The sequence below is a fragment of the Melanerpes formicivorus genome, unplaced genomic scaffold (assembly GCF_026170545.1).
Source record: "Melanerpes formicivorus ecotype bairdi unplaced genomic scaffold, bMelFor1.0.p_v2 SCAF_109, whole genome shotgun sequence".
Taxonomy (NCBI): domain Eukaryota; kingdom Metazoa; phylum Chordata; class Aves; order Piciformes; family Picidae; genus Melanerpes; species Melanerpes formicivorus.
In genome coordinates, this window is record NW_027142461.1 from 643,844 (window position 1) to 670,205 (window position 26,362).

Here is a 26,362-nt window from a genome sequence, read left to right on the forward strand (position 1 = left end):
GTTGGTTGTTTTGGTTATGGTTTTGGTTTTTGTTTTGTTTTTGGTTTGTGGTGGTGGGTTTGTTTTTATTTTATTTTTTTCTCCTTTGGGGCCTTGTTTGAATCCAGCCAAAAGAGAAGTAGCTGGAAATATTATCAACCTGGTAGGGCTCCAAGAACCTAATAATTCCTGAAATGCTCTAAGGAGTGTAATGATGGTAAGCAGGAACAGGTATGTTGGCTTCTGTTCTCATTCACTTCAGTGAGAACATTAGCCTTTCAACATAAAGCAGAGCACAGCTTTCAAAGAATGATCCTCTCACATAAAAAGAGATGAAGCCTTACTAAAAGCATATTCCTCTGTGAATGCACATGCACACACAAACATGTTGGTTGGTATTTACAGCATTTATTTCTTGGAACCAGCTGCTAAGTCCCTGCTAAGGCTTTCCTTGGTGCAGCTGGAGCTGGAACCTTTTTCTTTCTCCTGGTCTATTACTTTGTCTGTTTAAGGGATGGCAGCCAAAGAGAAACAGCTTGTAATTTGCACCTGTCTGCTTTAAGCACTCCACGTTAGATTTTGCAGAGAGCAAACACTTCATTGCTAATGAGAATGACACTTGGTAGGGTCAAACATATTTTTTTAGCTGACTCTGCAGCAAATGAAATAAATAAATGCCCTCTTTGTTTAAGCCTGTTCTGGCTGGAGAATAAGGCTAAAGGAAAAGTCTTGTTGAAAAAGAGCATCTTAATGTGTAGGTGGAAGGATCTGGACAGGTCAGATCAATGAGCCAAGGCCAATGGTATGAGGAGGTCATGGGTTCAGCTAGTTGAACCAGGCAGTGGTGTTCAGTACCATGCTGATGTCATGCCAGCTTTAGAACAAAAGATGGTGAGACTTGGAATTGTGAGAGTTCCTGTTGCTGGAGACTTTCTTCCAGCTTCCAGTTTGCAGAGGAGAGGGGGTTGGGGCTCTTCTGCATTGGGGGTTCACTGCTGGCTTTACTTCTGCTTTTCTGCTGTGCTTTCTAAGGCACTGTACATTCTATTACCCCATTACACTCTTATTATCTCAACCCACAGAACTTTTTGTGTGTTTCTTTCCCTCCTGATCTGTGTGGGAGGCTTGCTTGTTTGAGTGGACTGCTGGAACTCAGTCCACTGGCTGGGACTTAACCTAGGAGAAAGGATCAACAATGCCAAGTCATAGTTCCTGTACTTCGATCAAAACAACTCCTGTGCAATGCTACAGACTTGGGGAAGAGTGGCTGGAAAACTGCCCAGTGGAAAAGGCCCTGGGGGCACCGGTTAACAGCTGGCTGAAGATGAGCCAGCATGTACCTCAGTAACCAAGAAGGCTCACAGTATTGTGGCTTGTATCAGGAATAGTATGTCCAGCAGGACTAGGGAAGTGATTGTTCCCACCTTCTTGGCACTGGAGAGGCCACATTTTAGATACTGAGTTCAGTTTTGGGCCCCTCAGTACAAGAAGGCTACTGAGTTGTTCAAGCATGTCCAGAGAAAGTAAAAAAAGCTTGTGAAATGTCTACAGAATAGGTCTTCTGAGGAACAGCTGAGGGAACTGAAATTCTTCATCCTGTAGAAAAGGAAGCTTAGGGGAGACCAGTTAGTCTCTACAACTATCTGAAAGGAGGTTGAAGTGAGGTGGGCAGTGATCTCTTCTCCAAGTAACAAGCAAGACAACAAGAGGAAACAGCCTCAAGATGTGCCAGGTTGGCTATTTAGCAAAATTTCTTCCTCACAAAGGCTGTCAAGCTCTGGAACCGGCTGCCCGGGGAAGTGGTGAAGTCCCCATCAGTGGGGGGATTTAAAAGACAAGCAAATGAGGTGCTGATGGACATGATTTTGTGGTGGACCTGGCAGTGCTGTGTTAACATCGGGCTAGGTCTTAAAGGTCTCTTCCAATCAAAATTATTCTATAATACTATCCTGGGCACAGCTAGGCACAATTGAACCTCTACTCTGCCTGTTCAGGAACAAACAGAAGACCCCAGGCCAGATTTTGTTACAGGTTATCACTGTATTAGTTCCATTACACCTCTCACCTATCTCCACAGCTGGCAAAACTCAGTACCTCAGTACCTAGTCATCTGATTTGTTCTCTCAGCAACCTGCTGGCAGCTTTGGCTATGCAAGAAATGCAATCATCAGCTGAAGTGGATGGGAAGGGTGACCTACCTCATCCTGCTAGCGACAGTCCTCCTAATGCAGCCCAGGATGCTACTGGCTGCCTTTGTTGCAAAGGCATGGTGCTGGGTTATGGTCAATTGATATTTACTAGGACTCTTGGGTCTCTTTCTGCAAAACTTCTTTCCAGCTGATGGACCTCCAGTGTATGGTTTCAAGCTGAACCAGGGGAGGTTCAGGCTTGATGCTACAAAATACTTCTTCACAGAGAGTGTGTCAAACATTGGAATGGGCTGCCCAGGGCAATGCTGGAGTCACCATCCCTGGAGATAGTTAAGCAGCATGTGGACCTGGTGCTTAGGGACATGGTTTGGTATCGACCCTTCAGTGCTGGGTAGAAGGTTGGACTGGATGAGCTTTGAGGTCTCTTCCAACCACACGTTTTCTGTGATTGCATTTTCCAGATATGCTTTATTGCTTTTTTTAAAACTCCTTTCCTTCCTTATTGCTGAAAAGAAACAGTGAGGAGGAAGGAATGGTCTGTAAACAAGGCACAAAAAAAGAGATTTATTGAATGAAGAGAGCAGACTCAAGGGGCCTCCAGGTAAAAACAGTGTAATCAGCATCATAGCATTTGACTAAACAGCTCCTGCTCCACCACCACCATTTCTGCACCCATCCTGGAGCCAAGGGAAAGACCCACACCAGCCAAGATACCACAGAGAGGAGCTCAGCCCCAGTAAGGAGGCCCAGCCATCACCCATGGATGATACTGGAGGAATCATAAATTATTGCCCTACCTAGCCGGGGGGCCACCAGGCCCCCCGGCCTTTGTTGTCACCACCACCATCACCCAGTGTGCGCCATGGGGACTCACCAGTGATGAGAGGAGGATCCTCAGCCCAGATGGGCTCAGCTTGGGGCTTCTGTCTCTCCTGAAGGGGATTAAATAGGGGAGTGGGTGGGGAGGGCAAAGTGGCCACACCTGGAGTGGGAGGAGACTCCAACAGAGCCCAGGTGCTCTGGGATTTGAGGGAAAAATGGGGTGGGTGAGGGAGGGGCTTGGTGTCAGGTAGTGATAGGACTAGGGGGGATGGAACAAAAACTAGAAATTGGTAGATTCAGATTGGATCTTAAGAAGAAGCTCTTCCCCATGAGGGTGGTGAGATACTGGAACAGGATGCCCAGGGAGGTGGTAGAAGCCTCATCCCTGGAGGTTTTTAAGGCCAGGCTGGATGTGGCTCTGAGCAACCTGCTCTAGTGTGAGGTGTCCCTGCCCATGGTGGTGGAGTCACCGTCCCTGGAGGTGTTCAGAGAAAGATTGGATGTGGCACTTGGAGCCATGGTTTAGTTGTCATGACATGTCAGGTATTAGGTAATAGGTTGGACTTGATGATCTTGAAGGTCTTTTCCAACCTGGTTAATTCTCTAATTCTGTGATTCTGTGACGTTTTGCCACTTTCCTTATAAAATTCAGAATTCTTTCTGAAAATGACCATATGCCAAGAATCCTTTAGAACTTCTACAGACTGGGATATCTTTTGTGGACTCACAGCATGCTTTGCTTACCTAGAGGGTCAGGCCTATAAGCAGATTCTCATTTTAAAGAGAACTAAAGAGAAATGCATTCTGGACTTCTGATCCAGAGGTGTTCATTGAAATACAGAGACACCCTTGCTGAATTGTGAAGTGGTAAAGGTGTACATCAAGCAAATAACCCAAGTGTGACCTTTCAGCTTTCCATAAACTACCTTAGCATGTCTGCTTCTTGCTAGAAAAGAAGCATAGTGCTTTCAGTCAACTGTGTTATCATTTACAATTGCACTGAAAGAAACAACACATTAGTTTAGATGTAAAGAACTTGGGTTTTTCCTTGTTTGCTCTTAAAACAGAAAAGCCCTCAAAAAACAAAAACAAACCTCCCAAACTACAGAGCTGATGACAAAAACAAATGCCAAGAAAAAAAAATAAGGGAAATAAAACAAAGTAAAACATACTTTTTATTAAAAGAAAACATTGGTGCTGCATTTTGATACCAAGTTGTCCTCATTTGTACTTCCTGTTTAAACAATAACTAACATGATGATGGGTTAAATGAAGCTGAGATTGTGACAAACATGGCCTCACTAGTAATTAATGTAGTTTAATATGGTTGTTGGCACACATCTCACATGACAGATAATGTTCCAACATGTCACTGATAGGACCTTTCAGCACAGCTTTAGGAGATCTACCAGGCATTGCTGAGGTTGGTTAGGTCAAAGGGTTGAACCATGTGTAATTCAGAACAGAGGAGGTCCCACGGTCACTCCACAAAAACAATTACACTACTTATTTCACTCCATCCCTCGCCCGAAATTCACAAGCCTCACAGTTTCAGCACAGTCAATCTCGCTCTGCCCTGGGGCTAGGAGCCACATGAAAATATGTGGTGCTGTGTTTATAAATCTAATCAAAAATAGAAACAGTAGACAAGCACAATGAGGTCCTACTATGGATCATGGGAATTCTCTAAATTCTGAAGGCACTTTTGTTTAACTTCTGTGGGCCTTCTCCTACCATTACATTGTCTGGTGCTCTCGTTAATCATCCCCTTGGACTTGTCAATGATGTAAAGGAGCCTACGCGTCTGCTGACTTCCCTCCCATCCCACTACAAATAATATTATGAAATAGCAATGCTAGGAATAGCTCCTTTAATTTTTCTGCTTTCAAGTGTGGGTTTCCTTCACTTACCTCTTTCTCCATGCCAGCCTGCCCTTTCTCAGACCTGCAGCAGGAAACGCTTCCTCCTGCAGCAAAGGGAAAAGAGCGCATCAGAATTGTCACTCTGTACAGTCTAATGTCCTGGGATTTACCACATAGGCCTGCAAGGAACCTGCAAGGAGGGGGGAGTCTTCTCCTGCTGCAGTGTCTCCTCCTGACTTGCCAAAGAGTAAAGGGAAGACATACTGCTCTTCCTTGCCTTTTTCTTTTTGCAAAGAATCCTGCATCAGATCACATTATGAAAGCTGCTAAAAAACCAAGAGGAGAAACACAGTTTGAGCTCAGATGAAGTAACACCAAGAAAGATGTGCTTTTTAAATGGAACTAGCCCAGAAGCAGGCAATTCCTACCTTCAGACAGCAGCTGCTAAAATGATGCAGAATTTGCTGTGGAGTACATCTAATTTGAAGATTACAATACCAAAGCTACCAGGCTCAGAGATGCTTCCGAGATGCAGCATTTAAGTGGGTCCCACTTGTGCTCGCTCCCTGTGCTGGGATTTCATTGTCCTCTACTCTGAGGTTATAACCATTAAGCAAATGTAAAATATCTTTATAAGTTATTTTTCACATCAGCAAAAAACATGCCTCTATTTTATAGAAGTTACTTTTGTCTCTATGTAGGGGAAAAAAAAATACTACTTATTCAAAGTGTCTCAATCTGACTCAACAGTTACAGAACCTGAACAGCAATGAACAGCAAACTGCTCCATGGGCCAGCTTTTCCCTCAAGCATTTCTACAGACATGTTCAGATTATTTTGCATAGCCTAAAAACAAAACAAGACTTTGAATAACTGAAAATATCCCTTCAGAGACCCTCAGAAGCTTAACTGACCCTCTGGTTCAGAAGATGCCCCTTACAAAGTACATGTTTGGCCCCAGCTGAGGAAACTCTCTCTCCTGAGGGCACGGGGCAAAGAAGTGACGAATTCTAAGTACATGCTTAAGTTTCATTGAAATCAATACAATGGACAGTGGTGGAGGCCACAAATTCTCAGTTGAAAAAAGGCTGCTTTGTCATTCTGGGTGCTCAATAATGAATGAAGGGCTGAGCTTTGGCCCAGGCTTTGCTGATGCTGAGAGTCTGCTGACCTTTGCCATCACTCCTCGATTTCGGTGCCCTCTTTGGAGTGCCAAGGCCACTGCAGTGATGCCTGGGGCTACAATTCCAGCAACTCGTGCTCCTTCTGCAGCCAGTCCTGTCCAAACACCCCTGCCTGTAGCCCGTGGCTGTCACAGAAACCCTGCCCAAACTTCTCTCTTCTCTGTGGCATTGAAAATAAAGCCCCACTAAGATCATGCAAGTAGGTTCAGGTCACGTATGTTGTCATCATACATCTCAGAAAACACCCCAAGAATCCCAACTCCAACATCTGGGATGGTTCTCCAGGCCCAGGTAGTATCTGCATCAATTTTCCAGCTGCTGCTCTAATCTGCTTGCATGTCCACCGAATGCCACAGGTTACTACATCTGAGCCAAACAACACAGCACATTCTTTGTAATGACTCAAATGAGACCAGGAGAAGAAAAAAGAATCACCTCTATGAACCAAAGACAATAGAAGGTAGAAATGGCCCCTTTCATTTTCAAAGTAGCACTGCAAGAAGCTGTCGGTAGAAAGCAAGGACAAACATGTAGGATTTCATCCGTGTTCAACATCTGCTCATTGAAGAGAAGCCAAAGATGCAGCAACAAAGTCTTTCAAAGCCTTAATTAATTAACAAGAAAACTTGGAACTTCATCATAAAGAATGAGATTGAACAAATCAGGAAAGCAAAGGCAAAGCACCACAAAGAGTTCAGAGGACACATCAATGCCATTAGCTCCTCAACAACGATTTCCTCAGAGTTCAGGAACTTGCTTTCATTTGTTTTTTCTCAGAGTGTTTTTGCTTGTTTTGGGGGTGGGGGTGCTTTAGGTTGTTTTTTAAGTGAAGGTGCTAGAGAGAGTTTTTCCTTTTTTCTTTTTTGATACCAAACAGGCAATACATTCAACACTGCATTAACTGATGTCAGCTATGGCCTTACTTAACCTCATCAGCCTATTTTCTTTAACTGGATAACAGCTGAATCATTAGCATTAAACTGGCTTGCAGCCCTGAAAGTACAGCAAAAAACAAAGTACGTGCTGTTTCTGTCAGTCAGAAAACCAACACAAACCCTATTTCAGATCCCAGCTGGTATTTTGGTTTATACCCAACTGATGTAATAGTTTGCATGATTTAGGTGTGGACTTCAGTTATTTTGAAGTATGTTTGTAGCAAAGTGACAAAGCAAAATAACCACTTAGAAGTTCTTCAACTGAATGCTTCCATTTCCCCTTTTTCCCCCTCCCCCATTTCCTCCCCCAGTTATGCTATTTTCCCACAAAAAAAAGAAAAGAATAACTAAAGAAACTACACTAAACATATAAGAATAAGAATATGAATAGCTTTCTATAACAAAAATAATCTATTTTAAATCCAAAGGTTGAGAAATTTACTGAGAAATACACCACAAATAACTCTTGTAGCACCACCACAACTGTTTTGACAGGTTCTTGTCACCAGCCACAGATCCAGAAGAGATAAAACCTTTCCACTGGAGCAGGCTGAGATACCTCTTTCTCACCTGAGTTTTTTGTGCCACATCAGCTACTGGAAATTACCTGGCCTCTATGAAGAACTGGTATAGAGTAAAGGTCTTGCAAATAGAGATACATAATGTGCTATTCTTGACATACTGGCACGCAGAAGAAAAAAGTGTCCTCTACCCAATTTCTCCTTAAAGCAGTCCCAAACACTCAGCCATGTTATCACAGGCCAAGGAAAGCAATGCTGGGCACAGCTAAGGGGCTGGTGACTGACGGCAGAGAAATATCAGGTTCATCACAGGAGTAGCAAAGCAACAGTCTGTCATCACGGTGGCTGCCCTCACTCCTTTCTCACCTTCACCTGGCACACCATTTATCACATGCTAAGAAGAAGTGCTGTGGGATCTCTGTGCTACAATATTGGCAGAAACCACTGAGTAAATGATAACCCTAACAACCTACTTGTAATTCCCTTTGGACTCTCTCATAAATACCAGCTAGCCAGCATTGGTCTTTAAGAAGAATTTCTTCAGGGGAAAATTGCACCTCTGGTGAAGAGAATCCATCAGTCACTTAAATTCAGTGGGACTGACCTTTGAAGCCACAAGCACTGTGCTTATCCTTCTTTAATCACCAATTTTGGGAGCAGGTCCTTCAAAGTAATTTCAGATTCTTTCTATCCTTTCTCTTTTTTTTTTGACTTAAATATATTTTACTGAAAATACACTTTTATAAAGATCATCAACACATTTCAAATTAAGCCCACTTCCAATTATTTTGCTTGATAGGTTGTAATGTGCCTAGCTCTGTTCTATGTGCTTGAAAAGGCAGATAGGTAAATGATTTTTCTATTGATAAACCTCAGTAGGCAGCTCAGCATCACTCAGCGGCTCACTCACTCCCTCTCCAGTGGAATGGGGGAGAGAATTGAAAGGATTAAAGTGTAAAACTCATGGGCTGACATAAAAACAGGTTTAGTGTTTGGTTTTTTTTAAGAGAAAAAAACCCCAAGAAACTAAAAAACACCCAAGGAATGAAGTCAATGTGAAAGGAAACAATAGCACAGAATGACATCGAATTGTCAGGGTTGGAAAAGACCTCAAAGATCATCCAGTTCCAACCTCCCTGCCATGGGGCAGGGACACCTCACACTAGATCAGCTTGCTCACAGCCACATTTAACCTGGCCTTAAAAACCTCCAGGGATGAGGCTTCCACCACCTCCCTGGGCAACCTGTTCCGGTGTCTCGCCACCCTCATGGTGAAGAACTTCTTCCTAACATCCTATCTGAATCTACCCACTTCTAGCTTTGTTCCATCTCCCCTAGTCCTATCACTACCTGACACCCTAAAAAGTCCCTCCCCAACTTTTTGTAGACCCCCTTAAGATACTGGAAGGCCACAATAAGGTCTCCTCAGAGCCTTCTCTTCACCCTTCTGGGGCTGTTTATTCTAGAAAAGAGTGAGAAGGGATCTTATCAGTGTTTATCAATATCTAAAGAGCAAAGGTCAAAAATATGGGACCAGATTCTTTTCAGTGGTGCCTAGGAACATGAAAAGGGGCAACAGGAACCAGAACACGGGAAGCTCCATGCCAACATGAGGAATAAATTCTTCACTTTCTGCGTTACAGAGCACTGGGCCAGGCTGCCCAAAGCAGTTATAGCCTCCTTTTGCAGAGACTTTCCAAATCTGCCTGGACACAACCCTGGATCACCTGATCTATGCAAATGGGCTTTAGAAGGGAAGATTGTCTAGATGATCCCCAGAGGTCCTTTTCACTCTGTAGCGTTCCACGATTCTCTCTGAATTAAGCAAGAAATAATCAAAGATACCCTGAATGTTTATTCAAGGAACTACAACTTATAGGCGTGATATTTTTTAGATGCATACCATGTCAGATATCAATACTGCTGCTAATAGATCAGCTGAGTTTTCTTTCAGTCAAAGAGACAGAAATCAAACCGTATGAGCAATCCCAGAAGGAATATCTCTAGTCATTCAAAACATATTTCTCTTCCCTCCGGCATGTGTTTCTGGATTAGTGTCATATATGTGTCAACATGACAAGCCATTTGTTTAGATATTCACATTACTGCTCCTTACATTTCTCAAGATTCCAGCTGACATGGCCTAAACAATCAGTATATGAATACATATCAATATATTCAACTCTCTTGAATGCATTCCTTGTGCAGGTATTTGTTAATGAGACACAATCACCAAGGACAAATGGAGTAAAACTGAGGTTATAATGTCCATAACTGAGAAAGTGACACAAAATAGAGGGAGACTTAACAGTGTGGTTAGCATACTGCAACTTAGAAATAGCATTGGGTGAGGAGAGTGGAGTGGAGTGGAGTGGAGTGGAGTGGAGTGGAGTGGAGTGGAGTGGAGTGGAGTGGAGTGGAGTGGAGTGGAGTGGAGTGGAGTGGAGTGGAGTGGAGTGGAGTGGAGTGGAGTGGAGTGGAGTGGAGTGGAGTACAGTAGAGTAGAGTAGAGTAGAGTAGAGTAGAGTAGAGTAGAGTAGAGTAGAATAGAGTAGAATAGAGTAGAATAGAGTAGAATAGACCAGACCAGACAGGAAGAGACCTTCAAGATCATCGCGTCCAACCCATCACCCAACACCATCTAATCAACTAAACCATGGCATCAAGACTCCTTCTAAACATACCCAACAATGGCGACTCCACCTCCCCAGGCAGCCCATTCCAATGGGCAATCACTCTCTCTACGAAGAATTTCTTCCTAACATCCAGTCTAAACCTCCCCTGGTGCAGCCTGAGACTGTGTTCTCTTGTTCTGGTGCTGGTTGCCTGGGAGAAGAGACCAACCCCCACCTGTCTACAACCTCCCTTCAGGTAGTTTTAGAGAGCAATAAGGTCTCCTCTGAGCCTCCTCTTCTCCAGACTAAGCAACTCCAGCTCCCTCAGCCTCTCCTCTGTGATACTGTGAAGAATCAAGCCTCATAGGGCTTGTGCTCCCAACTCCTCACCAGCATTGCTGCCCTTCTCTGGACACGTTCCAGTAAGTCAACGTCCTTCCTAAACTGAAGGGCCCAGAACTGGACACAGTGCTATGTTGAGAAGGCAAAGAATAGTCAAACATGACTTAAGCCAAATTCCTGCATTTCTGACCAATGGAGTGACTGTAAAAATGATACATTCACCACATGACTTCTGTTATCAACAGAGAGAACAGAAGAGTCAGGTGCAATCCCATGACATGTTCTTCTTGGTGACGAAGCAGCTTAATAAGTTTCTGCTCTCTGCCCTCTTCCTCTCTCCAGCCATTCATTCCTGTCCCTGGGCTGCAGCTTGCTGCAGTCTCATTGAGCTGTTATTACTGTCAATCTAAGCCAGGTTAAAAATACCTGACCCCAAAACTCTTTCCTTTTTTATTATTTACCTTGAACCACTTCTCTGGTACTGCACACGGCTCTACCAGCACAACCAGGGCACAAGGAACCCCAGCAAGGGACGAGGAGATCCTTCAGCAAGAGTTCCCATCAGAGAAAACATATCCTGAATCTAGATGTTATAAAAACATTAGAATTTACTGCTCACCTCATAAATAAAAGGTCTGAAAATATTGATCATAAAATAGTTTGGACTGGAAGAGACCTTTAAAGCTCATCTAGTCCCACCCCCCTGCAGTGAGCAGGGACATCTTCAGGTAGAACTGGTTGCTCAGAGCCCCATCCAGCATGACCAGGAATGTTTCCAGGAATGTGATGCTTCTACCACCCCTGCAGGCAACTTGAGCTGGTATTTCACCAGCCCCATCATAGAACATTTCTTACTTTTATGTGCTCCATCATCAAAACAAAGCAGAAAACTACTTTGAGAGCATGAGAATTAGAACAGAATCCAGTAACACTTTACTATTATGGAAAGTATTACTAATTAATAAAAAAATACCTCACCAATGTAGCATGCACCAATGACTTCAGGGTACAGAACCCAGGAGAAGACGCACAGAATCACAGAATCACCAATGTTGGAAGAGACCTCAAAGATCATCAAGTCCAACCTGTAATCACAGACCTCATGACTAAACCATGGCACCAAGTGCTACGTCCAATGCCCGCTTGAACACCTCCAGGGATGATGACTCCACCACCTCCCTGGGCAGCCCATTCCAATGGCAAATCACTTGTTCTGTGAAGAACTTCTTCCTAACATGCAGCCTAAACCTCCCCTGGCACAGCTTGAGGCTGTGTCCTCTTGTTCTTGTGCTGGTTGCCTGGAAGAAGAGACCAACCTCTGCCCGTCTACAACCTCCCTTCAGGTAGTTGTAGACAGCAAGAAGGTCTCCCCTGAGCCTCCTCTTCTCCAGGCTAAGCAACCCCAACTCCCTCACCCTCTCCTCATAGGGCTTGTGCTCCAAACTCCTCACCAGCATTGTTGCCCTTCTCTGGACACGTTCCAGCAACTCATCTTTCCTAATCTGAGGGGCCCAGAACTGGACAAAATACTCAAGGGGTGGCCTAACCAGTGCTGAATACAGGGGCAGAATTACTTCCCTGCTCCTGCTGGCCACATTATTCCTGATACAGGCCAGGATGCCATTGGCCTTATTGGCTGCCTGGGCACACTGCTGGCTCACATGCAGCCTACTATCGACCAGTACCCCCAGGTCTCTCTCTACCTGGCCCCTCTCCAGCCACTCTGACCCCAGCCTGTAGCACTGCCTGGGGTTGTTGTGGCCAGTGTGTAGAACCCAGCACTTAGATGTGTTAAATCTCATGCCGTTGGACTCGGCCCATCTGTCCAGCCTGTCAAGGTCTCTCTGCAGAGCACTCCTACCCTCTAACAGAACAACACCTGCCCTCTTCTCCTCTTTCTCTTCCCCTTGTCTGGAGGGGGTAGAGTGGGAAGCTATTGGTAGCACCTTTGTTCTGTCCAGGGGGATTCTTGTGTTGTTTATAGATTGTAAATACCCGTAAATATTATATATTTTTTATATATTCATTGTATTTCATATCTGTAGATTTTAGTTTTGCTTGTAAATATAGCTTCACAGTATCACAGTATAACTTAGGTTGGAAAGGACCTCGAGGATCATCGAGTCCAACCTATCAACACAGACCCCATGACTTCATTTGCTTCCATCCCACTGAGCTATTCTGGCAATTTTGTTTTGAGGAGTAGTTCTCTCAAAGGAGTTGGGGGGTTAATCTCAACCCACCACAGGAGCCATCAGCCCAAGCCAGAAAACTACACTACACTTCCATACCCCCTTGTCCCAACACCCTCTAAGCAGAACACCCAAAGAACTGGAAGCCAGAAGCAGCAAGAGAAAGCCTCCCATGTTACAACCTGAACTTCAAGCCCCATAATACTGGCTCCAGCCAGTACTTTCATTTCTGAAGCTGGCATGACTGCAGCATGGTATGAATAGCAGGAGCAGGTTCAACTCAATCCATGACACATGTACTTTGCAAGTGCAAACTGTACTGCAAGTGGCTAGTTGTCTCTGAATGGGTGGATTCATCCTCTGTTTTTCATTTCACTCATGAAACACAATGATATTTCTGAGCCCACAAGTTAAGCCTTTGGTTAATTACTTTTACCACTTCAAACAACCCTAAATGTGACCTCTAATGTGAGAAAGAAAGAGGTCTGACTTATTTTTCTAAAAGCCATAAAGCATGCCTAAAATATGCCCAGGTTTGGAATTTTTGTTTTGCTTTCCTTTTTTGTGACCTCATTTTCATCTATGAATCAAGAATGGTAAATCTTGTCTTTCAAGAGGTTTTTGGAGATGCTTTGAGAGCACTGGAGAGTTGGATTAAGAAATACCTTCATCTGTTGGGTGAGTGAAGCTGATGAATCTTTCAGATGTTTTCTTGCAACAGGCTGTTGGGCTTTTGAGTTAATTAAGACCAAAGAAAGCAAAACAAAATATGATTGTTCACAGGAGTTTATGCTGCAATGAATTCTGTGTGGGCAAGCCACTCCTCAACCAAAATCCAGCAGGATCCCAAAGGTCCTCTGCAGTGGCATGGCTGCAGGCCTATGAGCTGAGACTACCTCGGAGTCTGCCCTCCAACTGCCTGGTCATATAGAATTTCTTCAACCACCTGCTTGCATCAGATGAACAGATTTTGAATGTTCAGCTGGTGTGAATAAGAAGGAAGAATGGATATCATAAAGCTTGCCTTTAACCTTCTCAGAGATGCCCAATGACAGGACAAGGGGCAAGGGGTGAAAGTTGAGGCATAGGAAGTTCCATGGAAAACAGGAGGAAGAATTATTTCATTGTGAGGGTGATGGACCATTGGAACAGGCTGCCCAGGGAGGCTGTTAAGTCTTCCTCTCTGGAGGTATGCAAGACCTGTCTGGATGAGTTCCTGTGTGACCCGGTATAGGTGATCCTGCTTTGGCAGGGGGGTTGGACTGGATGATCTTTCAAGGTCCCTTCTAGCCCCTGACATTCTGTGATTTCATTAACTTTGAGGGCTTTTTTAATTTCCTTTGCAGTGAACCATGCCAATGTATCTGAGATGGCAATAAACAACATGTGAGCACTGTCCCTCAGTAGCATGCTATGAACTTTCTAGCTCTTTATTCCTGCCCTAAATGCATTGTTTAATGCAAATAAACCAGACCTATGGTATTAGGCTAGAGTTTCTGAAGTCCATATATTTGGATGGAAGGAAAATACGCTGAGTCTTTAAGGTGGTGGTTTTACGACGCTGGCAATGATGCTTCACTGTATTGACTCCTCTTTTCCATCAGCCATTTACAACAACAGGACAAACAAACAACAGGACAGATCAGAACTAAGAGTCCTCTTGATCATCCCATCTGCAAAAACAATAGGCATAATTTCTTTCAAGAGAGTTGTTTTGTCCTCTTATGAGAGCTAGAAGCTCTTTGTAGTCTTCAATAGGAGTTGAAAGACAGATTCATCTTAACAAAAAGATGGATCCAGATTCACCACACCACATGTCCCACAACAAAGCATATGCAGACATTCAGTGTCTAAAAGTATTGACTTGACTTTTTTCCCTTCCCTTCCCTTCCCCCTCTCAAAGGTGAAAAATCAGTCATCACAGTGCCTGGGCACAGCTACTGGGGTCATGAGCTTCCTGTGCTGGGAGAAAGGCATTAGAAGTTAAATCTAGGAGAGAAGGAGAGTTTTTTCAGTAAGATGAAACCCTTGCTTTAGTTTCAACCAAGAGGGAGCCTGTACAGTGTTCTTCAAAGAGAAATCTCAACCTGCATGCTGACATCTAAGTGCAAGCTGACCAGGAACACACAATCCCCCTTTTCCTGTAAACTTCCAAGGTAATTGCATCAGCCTCGATGTGAAGTCTACACTTTGTACCCTATTGGCCAACCAAGAAACATCTTCCTTTGGCACACAGACAATAGAAACAGGCTGTTTCCATATCAGGGTGTCAAAGAATTATCTTCAGCTTGGACCAGGAATGTTCAGCCTTGATGCTGACAAGATGCCTTGAAAGCAGCTTCCTTCACACCATCTGCAAATGTTGCTGCTGAATACATACCAAACACTTTTCAGCACTCATCCCAGGGGCACAGTTTGTATCTCAGCATGCCCAAGTGAGGAAAATCTACTGCAAGTATCCTAAGCCAACTGCACTACAGGTGCAGAATGTTACTAAACACCAGTAGATGCTTTATAAAACACAAGGATACATGAAAGGGGCAGCAGAGGAAATTAAGGAATTGAGTGTGGGTGTGAAACAGGTGGCCATGATCATGGATACTGAAGGAGACCACATGAAAGCCAGTCAGATAGGGATTTCTATCAGCAGTAAATCTGGCTGTCATTACAGGAAGCAGATGTAGACAATAGGAGGAAAGCAGTGAATGTCAGCAGGGATCTTCAGCCTCCAGAAGCTGTTACCTACATTTTTGGTGGAGCTACATCATTCTATGTTCATGGTGGGCTAGTCTCTGATGTTAGAGGGAACCTTCTGGCTGACTGAATTACTGTCCAAGGAGGTGTTTAAAAGACACAGAGATGTGATGCTAACAGACATGGTTTAGCAACAGACTTTAAGTAGAGTTCAATAATCATAGAATCAATAAGGTTGGAAAAGACCTCAAAGGTCATCAAGTCCAACCTGTCACCCAACACCTCACAACTACGAAACCATGGCAGTAAGTGCCACGTCCAATCCCCTCTTGAACACCTTCAGGAATGGTGATTCCACCACCTCCCTGGGCAGCCCATTCCAACAGCTAACAGCTTGCTCTGTGAAGAGCTTTCTCCTCACCTCAAGCCTAAACTTTCCCTGGCACACTTTGAGACTGTGCCCTATTGTTCTGCCATTGGTTGCCTGGGAGAAGAGACCAACCACCTCCTGGCTACAACCTCCCTTCAGGTAGTTGTAGACAGCAATAAGGTCTCCTCTGAGCCTCCTCTTCTCCAGGCTAAGCAACCCCAGCTCCCTCACCCTCTCCTTGTAGGGCTTGTGCTTGAGGCCTCTTCCCAGCCTCAGTGCTGAGTACAAGAGCAGAATGTCTTCCCTGATCCTGCTGGCCACATTATTCCTGATGCAGGCCAGGATACCATTGGCCAGGTGGGGGTTGGTCTCTTCTCCCAGGCAACCAGTGACAGAACCAGAGGACACAGTCTTAAGCTGCACCAGGAGAGGTTTAGGCTCGAGGTGAGGAGCAAGTTCTTCACAGAAAGAGTAATTTGCCATTGGAATGTGCTGCCCAGGGAGGTGGTGGAGTCACCGTCCCTGGAGGTGTTCAGAAAAAGATTGGATGTGGCACTTGGAGCCATGGTTTAGTTGTCATGAGGTGTTAGGTATTAGGTAATAGGTTGGACTTGATGATCTCTGAGGTCTTTTCCAACCGGGTTGATTGTGTGACTCTGTAAATGCTTTGCTCCTGGTAGTTCCTGTTCCCACGTAGCAGTATCTTGATAACTCAGATACAAACAACTCACTGTGCTGCGTGCTCACACAGTTGTAGTCAAATATTTTGATGTATAGAAGTTAAATAAAACAAGTAAAAATGACTGGCATAGCTCTTCCTATTTTCCATTGTATTGTTGCCATTAATACTGTAAGTTGCTGCTTAAATACTCACCAAACAATTCAGACTCATCTGGGAACTAGTCAGACTTGTGCTCCTGGCTTTCCAGTAAAAACTGTCACAGGTTACAAGGCTGAAACCATTTCAGCTCCTCCTGCCACCTCTTGTCCATCATTATCCCAGATTCATGCCTGTGCCTCTTTTGTTCTGCACCAGCCTTTGCTGACAGTTCTGCAGACAAGCATTTCGCTGCACCACATGTTGAGAAACACCTGCCAGCAGCCATCCTGCTCCTCTAAATTACCATACAGGAGTCACATCACGCCGCTTTCTCTGGATCATTTATGCAATGTCAGGTAAGGCAGGATGTGACTCAGCCCTGACTGGGTTCAGAAGTAGAACTCTGAAGTCTGGTTTCAGTTCACATCAAAATTCTCGGGACTGGTGGTCAAAGAAAAATTAACCAGGAGAAATTTAGTGACAGCTGCTCTAGACCTTGCTCTTCTACCATGCCTCCATGGCATCTGTTCCTCAGAAGACATTAAACCTTCCCCCCTGCCCCCAGTCCTCTAAGGGTGAAAGAAGGACAGGGAAAATTATTTTCTATTTCTATTCATAGAGTGGTTTAGGTTGGAAGGGACCTTGTAGACCATCTAGTTCAAACTCCCCTGTCATGGGCAAGGACACCTTCCACTAGAGCACTATCAGGGAAGGGGCATTTGTTGCAGTGTCTCACCACCCTCACTGTAAAGAATTAGTTTCTAATATTTTGTCTAAATCTACCCTCTTCAAACTTAAAGCCATCCCCTCTCATCTTGTCACTACCAGCCCTTGTAAAAAGACCTTCCCAGCTTTCTTGTAGGCCAGTTTCAGGTACTGGAAGGTCACTGTAAGTTTTCCCTGGAGCCTTTTTCCTCCAGGCTGCCCAGCACCTACTCTTGCAGCCTGTCCCCAGAGGGGAGGTTCTCTGGCCATCTGATCATCTTCATGACCCTTTTCTGGACCTACTCCAGCAGGCCTATGTCCCTGTTATGCTGGGATCACCTGAACCTGATGTGACACTCCTTGAGACTGCTCTCAAGCCACTCCTTGCCCAACCTATATTTGTGTTGGGATTGCCCCCTTTCATTCTTCAGCTCTTCAGGAGAAATCTCTTTCCTCCAGCTCCAGGGTGTGGAGCATAAGGAAGCACTTGATCTGTCAGCAGTAACTAGAGCAACTCTTCCCAGCCAGGAGATCACATCTCCTCTTTCCCTTCTGGTGAGGTTGGCTTAGAAACCACCTTTTTCTCGAGAATCCTACCTTACCTTCCAACTTTGCTTTGATTCAAACTCTCATTATACTTTGCCTAAGGAAACTGCAGATCTCCTGAACTCTGAAAGATGGCTTGAGGCATTACACTTTAAAAATTAAGCTCCAAGAAACCACAGAGAACTTTGCTTAGAGTTCCTAATCTCAGAGATAGGCACAATGCACACACTCAAGTCCTGCACAAGTCACTGGAAGATTATTTCTCTAATACATCTGAAAGTTTAATATAAAACTGCAAGATCACAGAATAATAGGGGTTGAAAGGGATCTCTGGAGATCACCTAATCCTATCCCCCTCCTAAAGCAGGTTCACCCAGACCAGGTTGCTCAGGGTTATGTCCAGATAGTTTTGGTATCTCTCCAGCAAAAGAGACTCCACATCCTCTCTGGGCAGTCTGTGCTAGTGCTCTGTCCTCAGAAGAAAGTTATTTCTCATGTTTGAGTGGAACTTTCTGTGCTCCAGTTTGAGCCCATTGTCCCTTGTTCTGTCACTGGGCACCACCAAAAAGAGTCTGACCCCATATTCTTGACCCCCTTCACTCTTTAGGCATTGACAAGCACCGGTAAGATCTCTAGGATATCTTTAGATACCACATTCACATACCTTTAGACTGGAAAGCCACTTTTTCCTAGGAGTTGAATAAATTTGCAGCCTCTTCACACAGTGTGGTGAAAGCAACTGGAATTTATAGCTCTAAGTTTTAGAGAAACTGATTCTAGCACGACCTGCATATGGATGGAATGCCAGGTACCACCATGCTTTAATCCTCTGCTATTCATAAAGAGCATATGCCTTTATCAGTTCCACTAATCCCGACTAATCTTTGAATGGAACACTTGGCAATAAGAGGCAATATTTTTATCCAAAGTAAGCAAGATAATCCATTTCTCTTCTATATGTTGCTTTAGCTCAGTGGGTCCCTCCCAGTAGTGTTCCTTTGACTGACATGAGTCACAAGTAGCTTTGCAAGTACAGTTCTCCCACATAGACCTACGTGCACAGGAGGACCCCCTAGAAGATAGAACACATCTGCAGAGAGTACAGAGTGGTCAGAGAGGAGGAAAACATGTGAAAAGACTGAAGATAATAATCTTTTAGGTCAGTTCCCACAACTTTGGCAGGTAAAAGTGTCTGATATGAGCACTTCAGTCAGGCACAGATAGATGACACATTTGTGTGTGGGCAGAGGATGAAATTGGGTGTGGACTGCGTGCCTCTGCAATGGGTACAATGATAGGTCTAACTCAGCACCAGCAGCACTGAGTCATCTGTTCAGAGCTTAGAGTTCCTCATCATTCCCTTTATGACATGGAAAAATCCTGGCTGGATTGCCTGTAAATTCTCCTTGCTGACTGGGACTTGATCTAAAAAGAAGGTCAAGAACCCAGCAGGATTTCTATACCCTCAGAAACCCTCCCTGAAATCCACTGGCTCATGCTAAAAGTTACTGTATACCCCCCATGACAATCCCAAGCACTCAGAACAGTTATTTTACCTTATTCTTCCTCTTACAGAATGAATGCAGGTGAACATAAATCAGCCTTGTAAGTACCTTAAAGGTCACTTGAATGATAGAACTTGGAGGCGATTAGGAAAACCCAAACACCTAACTTAGAGTATGGAAGTGCATGAAGTGATATCCAACTTCAGACAATGATCACAACAATCAGCAAAGGCGCTTACAGTGAGTAAACAGCTCTAGATGCTGAAATCATGCCCAGCATCAGTTTCACGTTGCCTTTTGTCTACCTCAATTGGTAAATTATCTACATGCCAACACATACAATGGCATGATTCCAGGTGGGTACTCCCTTACCCTCAAAACTAAAACATGATTGTGGCCAATCTTTACAGCCTGAGCCGAAGAATACCTCGGGAAACATTCTGAAGACAATATCACAGGATAAACTGCTTGACTTCTGGCACAACCTGGAAAACTATGGTGTAAAAGCATATACCTGTCATTGTATAGTTACCAGACGCAGGTCTTGACCACTTCACATAGGCAGTGAAGTATGGAGCGCCATGGGAGAGGAATTACACACAGCAGCAGAATTATATTGCCCATGCCACTAATAAACAACAGCGGGGACACCAAATTTCCTAGATAATGGTGGTATCCAACCCTTCCCTTGACATCTGGCTTTGTAGTAGAATCATAAAGGTTGTAAAAGTCCTCCAATACTGTTGAGACCAACAGTTAACCTAACACTGCCAACTCTACCATTGATACATAAGCCTTGGTGACAAATCTACATATTTTCTGAACACTATCAGGGATGGGGATTCCACCCCTTCCCTGGACAACCTGTTCCAGGGCTTAACCACTCTTTCAGTGAAGAATAGTTATCTCTTTTGGCAATCAGTGTCTCAGAGAATGTTTTTTGTGTTGATGAAAGCATCAAGAAAGTGTGAAAGTGAGTAGGAGCAAGGAAGTCATTCTGCCCCTGTACTCAGCACTGGTTAGGCCACCTCTTGGGTTCTGTGCCCAGTTCTGGGAGCCCTCAGATTAAGAAAGATGAGTTGCTGGAACATGTCCAGAGAAGGGCAGTGAAGCTGGGGAGGGTTTTGGAACACAAGCCCTATGAGGAGAGGCTGAGGGAGCTGGGGCTGCTTACCTGGAGAAGAGGAGGCTCAGAGGAGACCTTCTTGCTGTCTACAACTACCTGAAGGGAGGTTGTAGACAGGTGGGGGTTGGTCTCTTCTCCCAAGCAACCAGCACCACAACAAGAGGACACAGTCTCAAGCTGTGCCAGGGGAGGTTTAGGCTGGAGGTTAGGAAGAAGTTCTTCACAGAAAAAGAGATTGGCCTTTGGAATGGGCTGCCTGGGGAGGTAGTGGAGTCACCATCACTGGAGGTGTTTAAGAAGAGACTGGATGGGATGCTTGGTGCAATGGTTTAGTTGATTAGATAGTGTTGGATGATAGGTTGGACTGGATGATCTCAAAGGTCTTTTCCAACCTGGTTTAGTCTATTCTATTAAGATACTGAATAACTTAGGGCTACACATCAAGAAGTTAAGCATTTGGTTGTCTTTTACTTTAATAGACAGGTGACATCCGCAGAATCACTGAAGCATTTTGGTTGGAAAATACTTCTAAGGCCATCAAATCCATCCATTACCTAACTCCAGCAAGTCTGGCACTAAACCATGTCACTTAGTACCACATCTCTGCTTCTTTTAAACACCTTCAGGGATGGCGATTCAGCCACCTCCCTGGGGAGCCTCTTCCAGTCTTTGACAACCTTTGCAGTCAAAACGTTTGTTCTAATATCCAGTCTAAACCTGCCCTCGTACAACCTTGGGCTACTTCCATTCAACAAAGTGGAAGGGGGTAAGTCAGAAGTGAAGATATAATTTCAGGTAGAAAGTATAGTTGAAAGCCACTTGCCAAAGGATGTCATGAAAGCAAACCGGTTACCAGCCTTACAAAAAGGGTCGGATAATGGCATGGCTAGAAATGCTAATTAGTTGATGTGTTACATCAGTTAATGTGTTACATTAGTTAATGTGTTACATTAACTAATTTTTTTTTTAATTATTAAATACTGAAACAAAGTTTCTATTACAGCCCAGAGAGAATGAAGATTATCTCCTTCTTGCAAATGCAGGATTCCTTTTTCTTTCCTCTAAAACAGCTGAAGAGCAGAGGAGGGAGGGAACTGAACTGGATGAACTCAATGTAATGCAATCACAGTTTCTATTCTCCTTAAAAAGCATGATCAAATGATTAAGGAAGACAGTGTGCCATAGCTGAGACATGAGCTGATCCCAGAGAGTGAGTCAAACTTGAAAGTTCACCAACACAGATTTTCGTATTGATACCAAAGATCAATTTGGTCAGAAGGTTCCTGAAACAGAAGTCAAAGCGAATGACTAAAATCTGGGTAGACAAGATCCTGCAGCAGTCATCAGATAAAATCAGTTAAAAATGCAGTTTGTTATGGAAGTCAGCCAGCTAGCTGCATGTCCCAACAACGGTACCCCCAAAAATGCAAACCGCAGCAGCATGCAAATAGACACTCCAGGTCTTCACATACACCCTGCTTGCCTCTTATTAGCGTCATCCAAACACCTATTATCAGGGCTTGCAGAGGTCTGACAAAAGCAGCCCAAGCAATGTTATCTCAGGGTTTCCTTGTGCCCCCCAGGCACTCTCTGTGCCCTCTGCTGTCTTTACACAGCAGCTGGACCATAAGCTCGCTGCAAAGGGAGCTGCCTTTCATTCTGTCTTTGCAGAAAACGCGTGAGTGACGACAGCAAGCAGGGATAATAAATACAAACGGTATTACGCACACGCACAAACATCCCTGCAGAAAATTCAGCCATAGGCTAAATACCAACATTTTACTTGTCACTTAGTTATTTATAAAATCAAAGAGGCCCAGAAATAGCAAAAACCTCTTATCCTTGCCAAAACCCTCTCCCAGAGTGGACAGCCACAGGGGCTGAGATCTGAGCTCTGCTCCAAACAGCGGTGGTAACTCCCTGGCGAGGAATTCCCAAAATGGGAAAGATACCCCAGAGCTGACACAAAGCCAATAGATTTGGCTCCCATGCCAGACTTCCTCCAGCTGTCAAGGCAAGAAGTGTCTCATGGTTAAAAAAACCTGCTGTGCTCTGGCTACTCCCTGCTGGAGCTGTGGCAAACTGGGCAGAGACAAGAAGAGCTCGAGGGCTCTGCTGAGCATCCCTGGCCTGAGATCAGAAACACACAATGAGCCCCATCTCCTCTGGTGGCATCCAGCAAGGCATCACAGGCAAGGCTTTTATCAGTCTCTGTAAGCTTTCTACCATCCTTTCTGCAGTAATGCTCAGATGACATTACCCATCAATAATTCATCTGTTGCTTTGTCAGGTGGACAGCTCCTTGCCATCGCTCTCTTGCCCCCAGAGCCATGCTCATGAAGTTATCACCTGCTGTCAAGATATGAGAAATATCCTTTTGGGGGTAGCACCTTGCTGGGGATTTTAAGCATGCAAACTGAAGCTTTAAACAACTCCATGCTTTGCTGAGGTTGTATCTGCAAGAGATGGGGTAAGGTATCAGGAGGGGCAGTTTTCCCTGCTGAGACGAGAGTGGACAGAGAGATCACTTGTAAGATGTTCTGGTCCAGTATAAACTCAGGCTTTAAAAGTCCCATGTAGTTAAACAATGACTCATGGCTGATCCCTATCTTGCCTGTCAACACTCACCCTTGCTTTACATTGGCTTCATTGCTAAAGCACAACAGAAGATCAGGAAAAGAGGCAGGAGTGAACAACTTTACATCACATCTTGCTCAGCTTCTGTGCAAAACAAATCAAATATTGAGGTAGTATTTTATGGTTTCTTGAAATAAAATTCAAACAGAACTCAGATCTCATTTTACACCTCCTGAAAAGAAAAATTAACTACAGGAGCACAAGCAGCAGGCTGGCAAGGTCTTTTTAAAAGGCTGTGGGGTGGTTCTGACTCCAAGTCTAAACAGTTCACGTAAACATGCATGTATGTAGGTACATTTATATGCACATACCTACATATATATAGTTGAGCAACTCTCCACTGTGGCATCCTTTCAAAAAGAGCATCATTTAGAAATCCCTCATGAGAGTTGAGAGACAGACCCGGCCTTACCTTCCTTATTTCCAGCTTCTCTTCACCTTTTGAAACTGAATCCTCTTTGCTGTCTCTATGGTGACAGTGACGTCCAAGTCCCCCTGATGAGATGGCTCCTGGCATGCGTGTCAGGTGCCAGAGCAAATCTGCCAGTACCAGAAACCTCTCTAGTTCCCAGCTCCTCTGTGAGACACGATGCTCTTGTCCAGAACTGGGTCTGACAAGCAACCCAGTAAAGAACACAGCATTAAACCACTTAAAAGAGGGGGAAAGGAGATCTAAATACAGGGTCTAAAAAGTTCTTTATTTTCTCTTTGATAATAATTACTGCTGCTTGGGAAATCAATGAGATAACACTGTTATCAAAGAGTGTATCTGGATATCCTACACAGAATGAAGTCATTACAGGTAATTTCTCCTAGAGGCTTTCACAGTGTGAAGATATTTGTGTCTTGAAGTAGATATAGATGATAAACAGCTTGATGAAACCTTCCTGCAATGTCCATCCACCTGGCGCAGGGAATCAGCAGTGTCAGAAGGAATTTTCTTGGCTCTTGGCTAGTGGAGAGAGGAACAAGAGAGGAGATTTTTATCAAGTGCTAAGTGAGGAACAAGCAGATGGGACATGCAAAGGTGTGCCTTTCAGGTAGCCACAAGAGGTGGCTCCAACAGCCTTCTCTCCTTGGGAAAGACACAGTGACTCACTCCATTTACAAAATGCCAGCTATTATGTATATACTCCTAGTTATATTTTACAATGTACACACCTAGATGTCATGTAATGCCAAAACACACCTCCACTGTAACATGCCTTCTAGCAGCTTATAGGCACAGTGAAGGATGTTCAGTCCCACTAGCATTTTCCCTTGGGAAGGGTGGGATGTGCCAGGTAAACAGCTTTGACTGTCTGCCATGGTCCACTGCCAGCACCTGCTAATACACTACACCCTGTACATGCTCTAGATGGTCTTTACATTTTACAGAGTCACAGAATGGTAGGGGTTGGAAGGCACCTCTGGGGACCTTGTGGCTGGAGAGTGGCCAGGCAGAAAGGGACCCAGGGGTACTTATTGACAGTAAGCTGAACATGAGCCTGCAGTGTGCCCAGGTGGCCAAGAGGGCCAATGGGTCCTCATTGCCCTTCTCTGGACATGTTCAAGAGTCTCAATGTCCTTCTTAAATTGAGGGGCCCAATGCAATGCCTCGCTCCACATAGCTGTTAAGCACACAGACCATGTTTTCATCCAAAGTAATGGAGTTTCCTCCTTTTTTCTCACTCACAGAAGCAGCAGCCTTAGATGAACTGCAGAAGCCTATGAACAGCCTTTAAACACACACACACAGAGCTGAAGTTCAGATAGAAGCTGTTTCTCCTAATTCATACAGAATTAATTTATATGTCATGGTATGTCAGCCTATCAGTTATAAATCACAGGATGAAGTGATCACTGGATTAAGAAAAGTTGTATGTCCTGATGTCAGCAGAGTTGCAGAGATGGCTGCAAGTCACTTTCCATCAAAGACCTAAAAGGCTATAAAACAGAGCAATCATTGCACACAGGGAAGAGAGCAAAAGCGTCCAGTAATGCCCCAGTAATGCAGCATGGAGAAGCAGACCTGTGAAGGGGATGTTGGCAAGCCCATCAACCAAGCAGCATTGTAAAGACACAGGAAACTGAGGTATGACTTGAAGCATTCCTTCTCCTATCTCCACATGATGTCTACAGAAGAATGTGACTACAGACTGAGAGAGTTTGGGCTATTCAGTCTGGAGAAGAGCAGGCTCTGAGGAGACCTTATTGTGGCCTTCCAGTACCATCAGGAGGCCTACAAAAAAGCTGTGGAGGGACTTTTTTGGGTGTCAGGTGGTGATAGGACTAGGGGGAACAGAACAAGGGTAGAAATGGGTAGATTCAGATTGGATGTTAGAAAAGTTTTTCAGCCTGAGGGTGGTGAGACACTGGAACAGGTTGCCCAGGGAGGTGGCAGAAACCCCATCCCTGGAGGTTTTTAAGGCCAGGCTGGATGCGGCTCTGAGCAACCTGATCCCATGGAAGGGGGCTTGGAACTGGATGATCCTTGAGGTCCCTTCCAACCCTAACAATTCTATGATTCTAGAGGGCACAGCAGCATCAAGGTGACAACACACTCAGTAACTCCAGAGTAAGAACAGGTTACATTGAAAGGTCAGAGTATTACAGAGCACTGTAGAACAAAGCTCAGTCTCCAAGGTCGAACCGGTAGCTCACATGAAATGTTAACAGGAAAAGTACTTTAAAGCAGGCTTTAAAGTAACTAACATGAAAGACAAAGAGATTTTTTTTCCTCAGTTTGGTTACAAGTATTTTGGATCTGAAAACAAGGAATACTTGCAAATGCACACCATAAAAAGAAAATACATTTTAAAAATCACAGGATTTTCTATCTAGCCTTATTGAAGCTATGAAGTGGTCAAAGAGACTTTTTTTCTTCCCAGCCTGCACCATAGAATCAATAAGGCTAGAAAAGACCTCAAATATCATCAAGCCCAACCTGTCACCCAAGACCTCATGACTACTAAACCATGGCACCAAGTGCTACTTCAAATCCCCTCCTGAGCACCTCCAGGGATGGTGACCCACCACCTCCCTGGGCAGCACATTCCAATGGGACCCTCTCTGTGAAGAACTTGCTCTTTACCTCGAGTCTAAACCTCCCCTGGTGCAGCTTGAGACTGTGTCCTCTTGTCCTGGTGCTGGTTGCCTGGGAGAAGAGACCAACCCCCTCCTGGCCACAGCCTCCCTTCAGGTAGTTGTAGACAGCAATAAACTCTCCCCTGAGCCTCCTCTTCTCCAGGCTAAACAATCCCAGCTCCCTCAGCCTCTCCCCATAGGGCTTGTGCTCGAGTCTCTCACCAGCCTCACTGACCGTGCACTATCCCATGAATTCCCCTAGAAAAGCATTTACTCCCAAAGCACATACTC

The 26,362-nt window shown here is 44.5% G+C and overlaps 1 protein-coding gene across 1 annotated transcript in view; it reads right to left on the reverse strand.

Annotated features, from left to right (window-relative positions):
• LOC137455777 (uncharacterized) overlaps positions 1–23,522 on the reverse strand; it is a 231,214-nt gene extending 207,692 nt beyond the window's left edge. The window contains exons 1-3 of the mRNA XM_068166871.1: positions 23,418–23,522; positions 4,862–4,917; positions 3,004–3,061 (exon numbers count right to left, since the gene is read on the reverse strand). Coding sequence (XP_068022972.1) covers positions 3,004–3,061; positions 4,862–4,917; positions 23,418–23,522 — 219 coding nt within the window. The remainder of the gene's footprint in view (positions 1–3,003; positions 3,062–4,861; positions 4,918–23,417) is intronic.
• Positions 23,523–26,362: the final 2,840 nt, after the last annotated feature.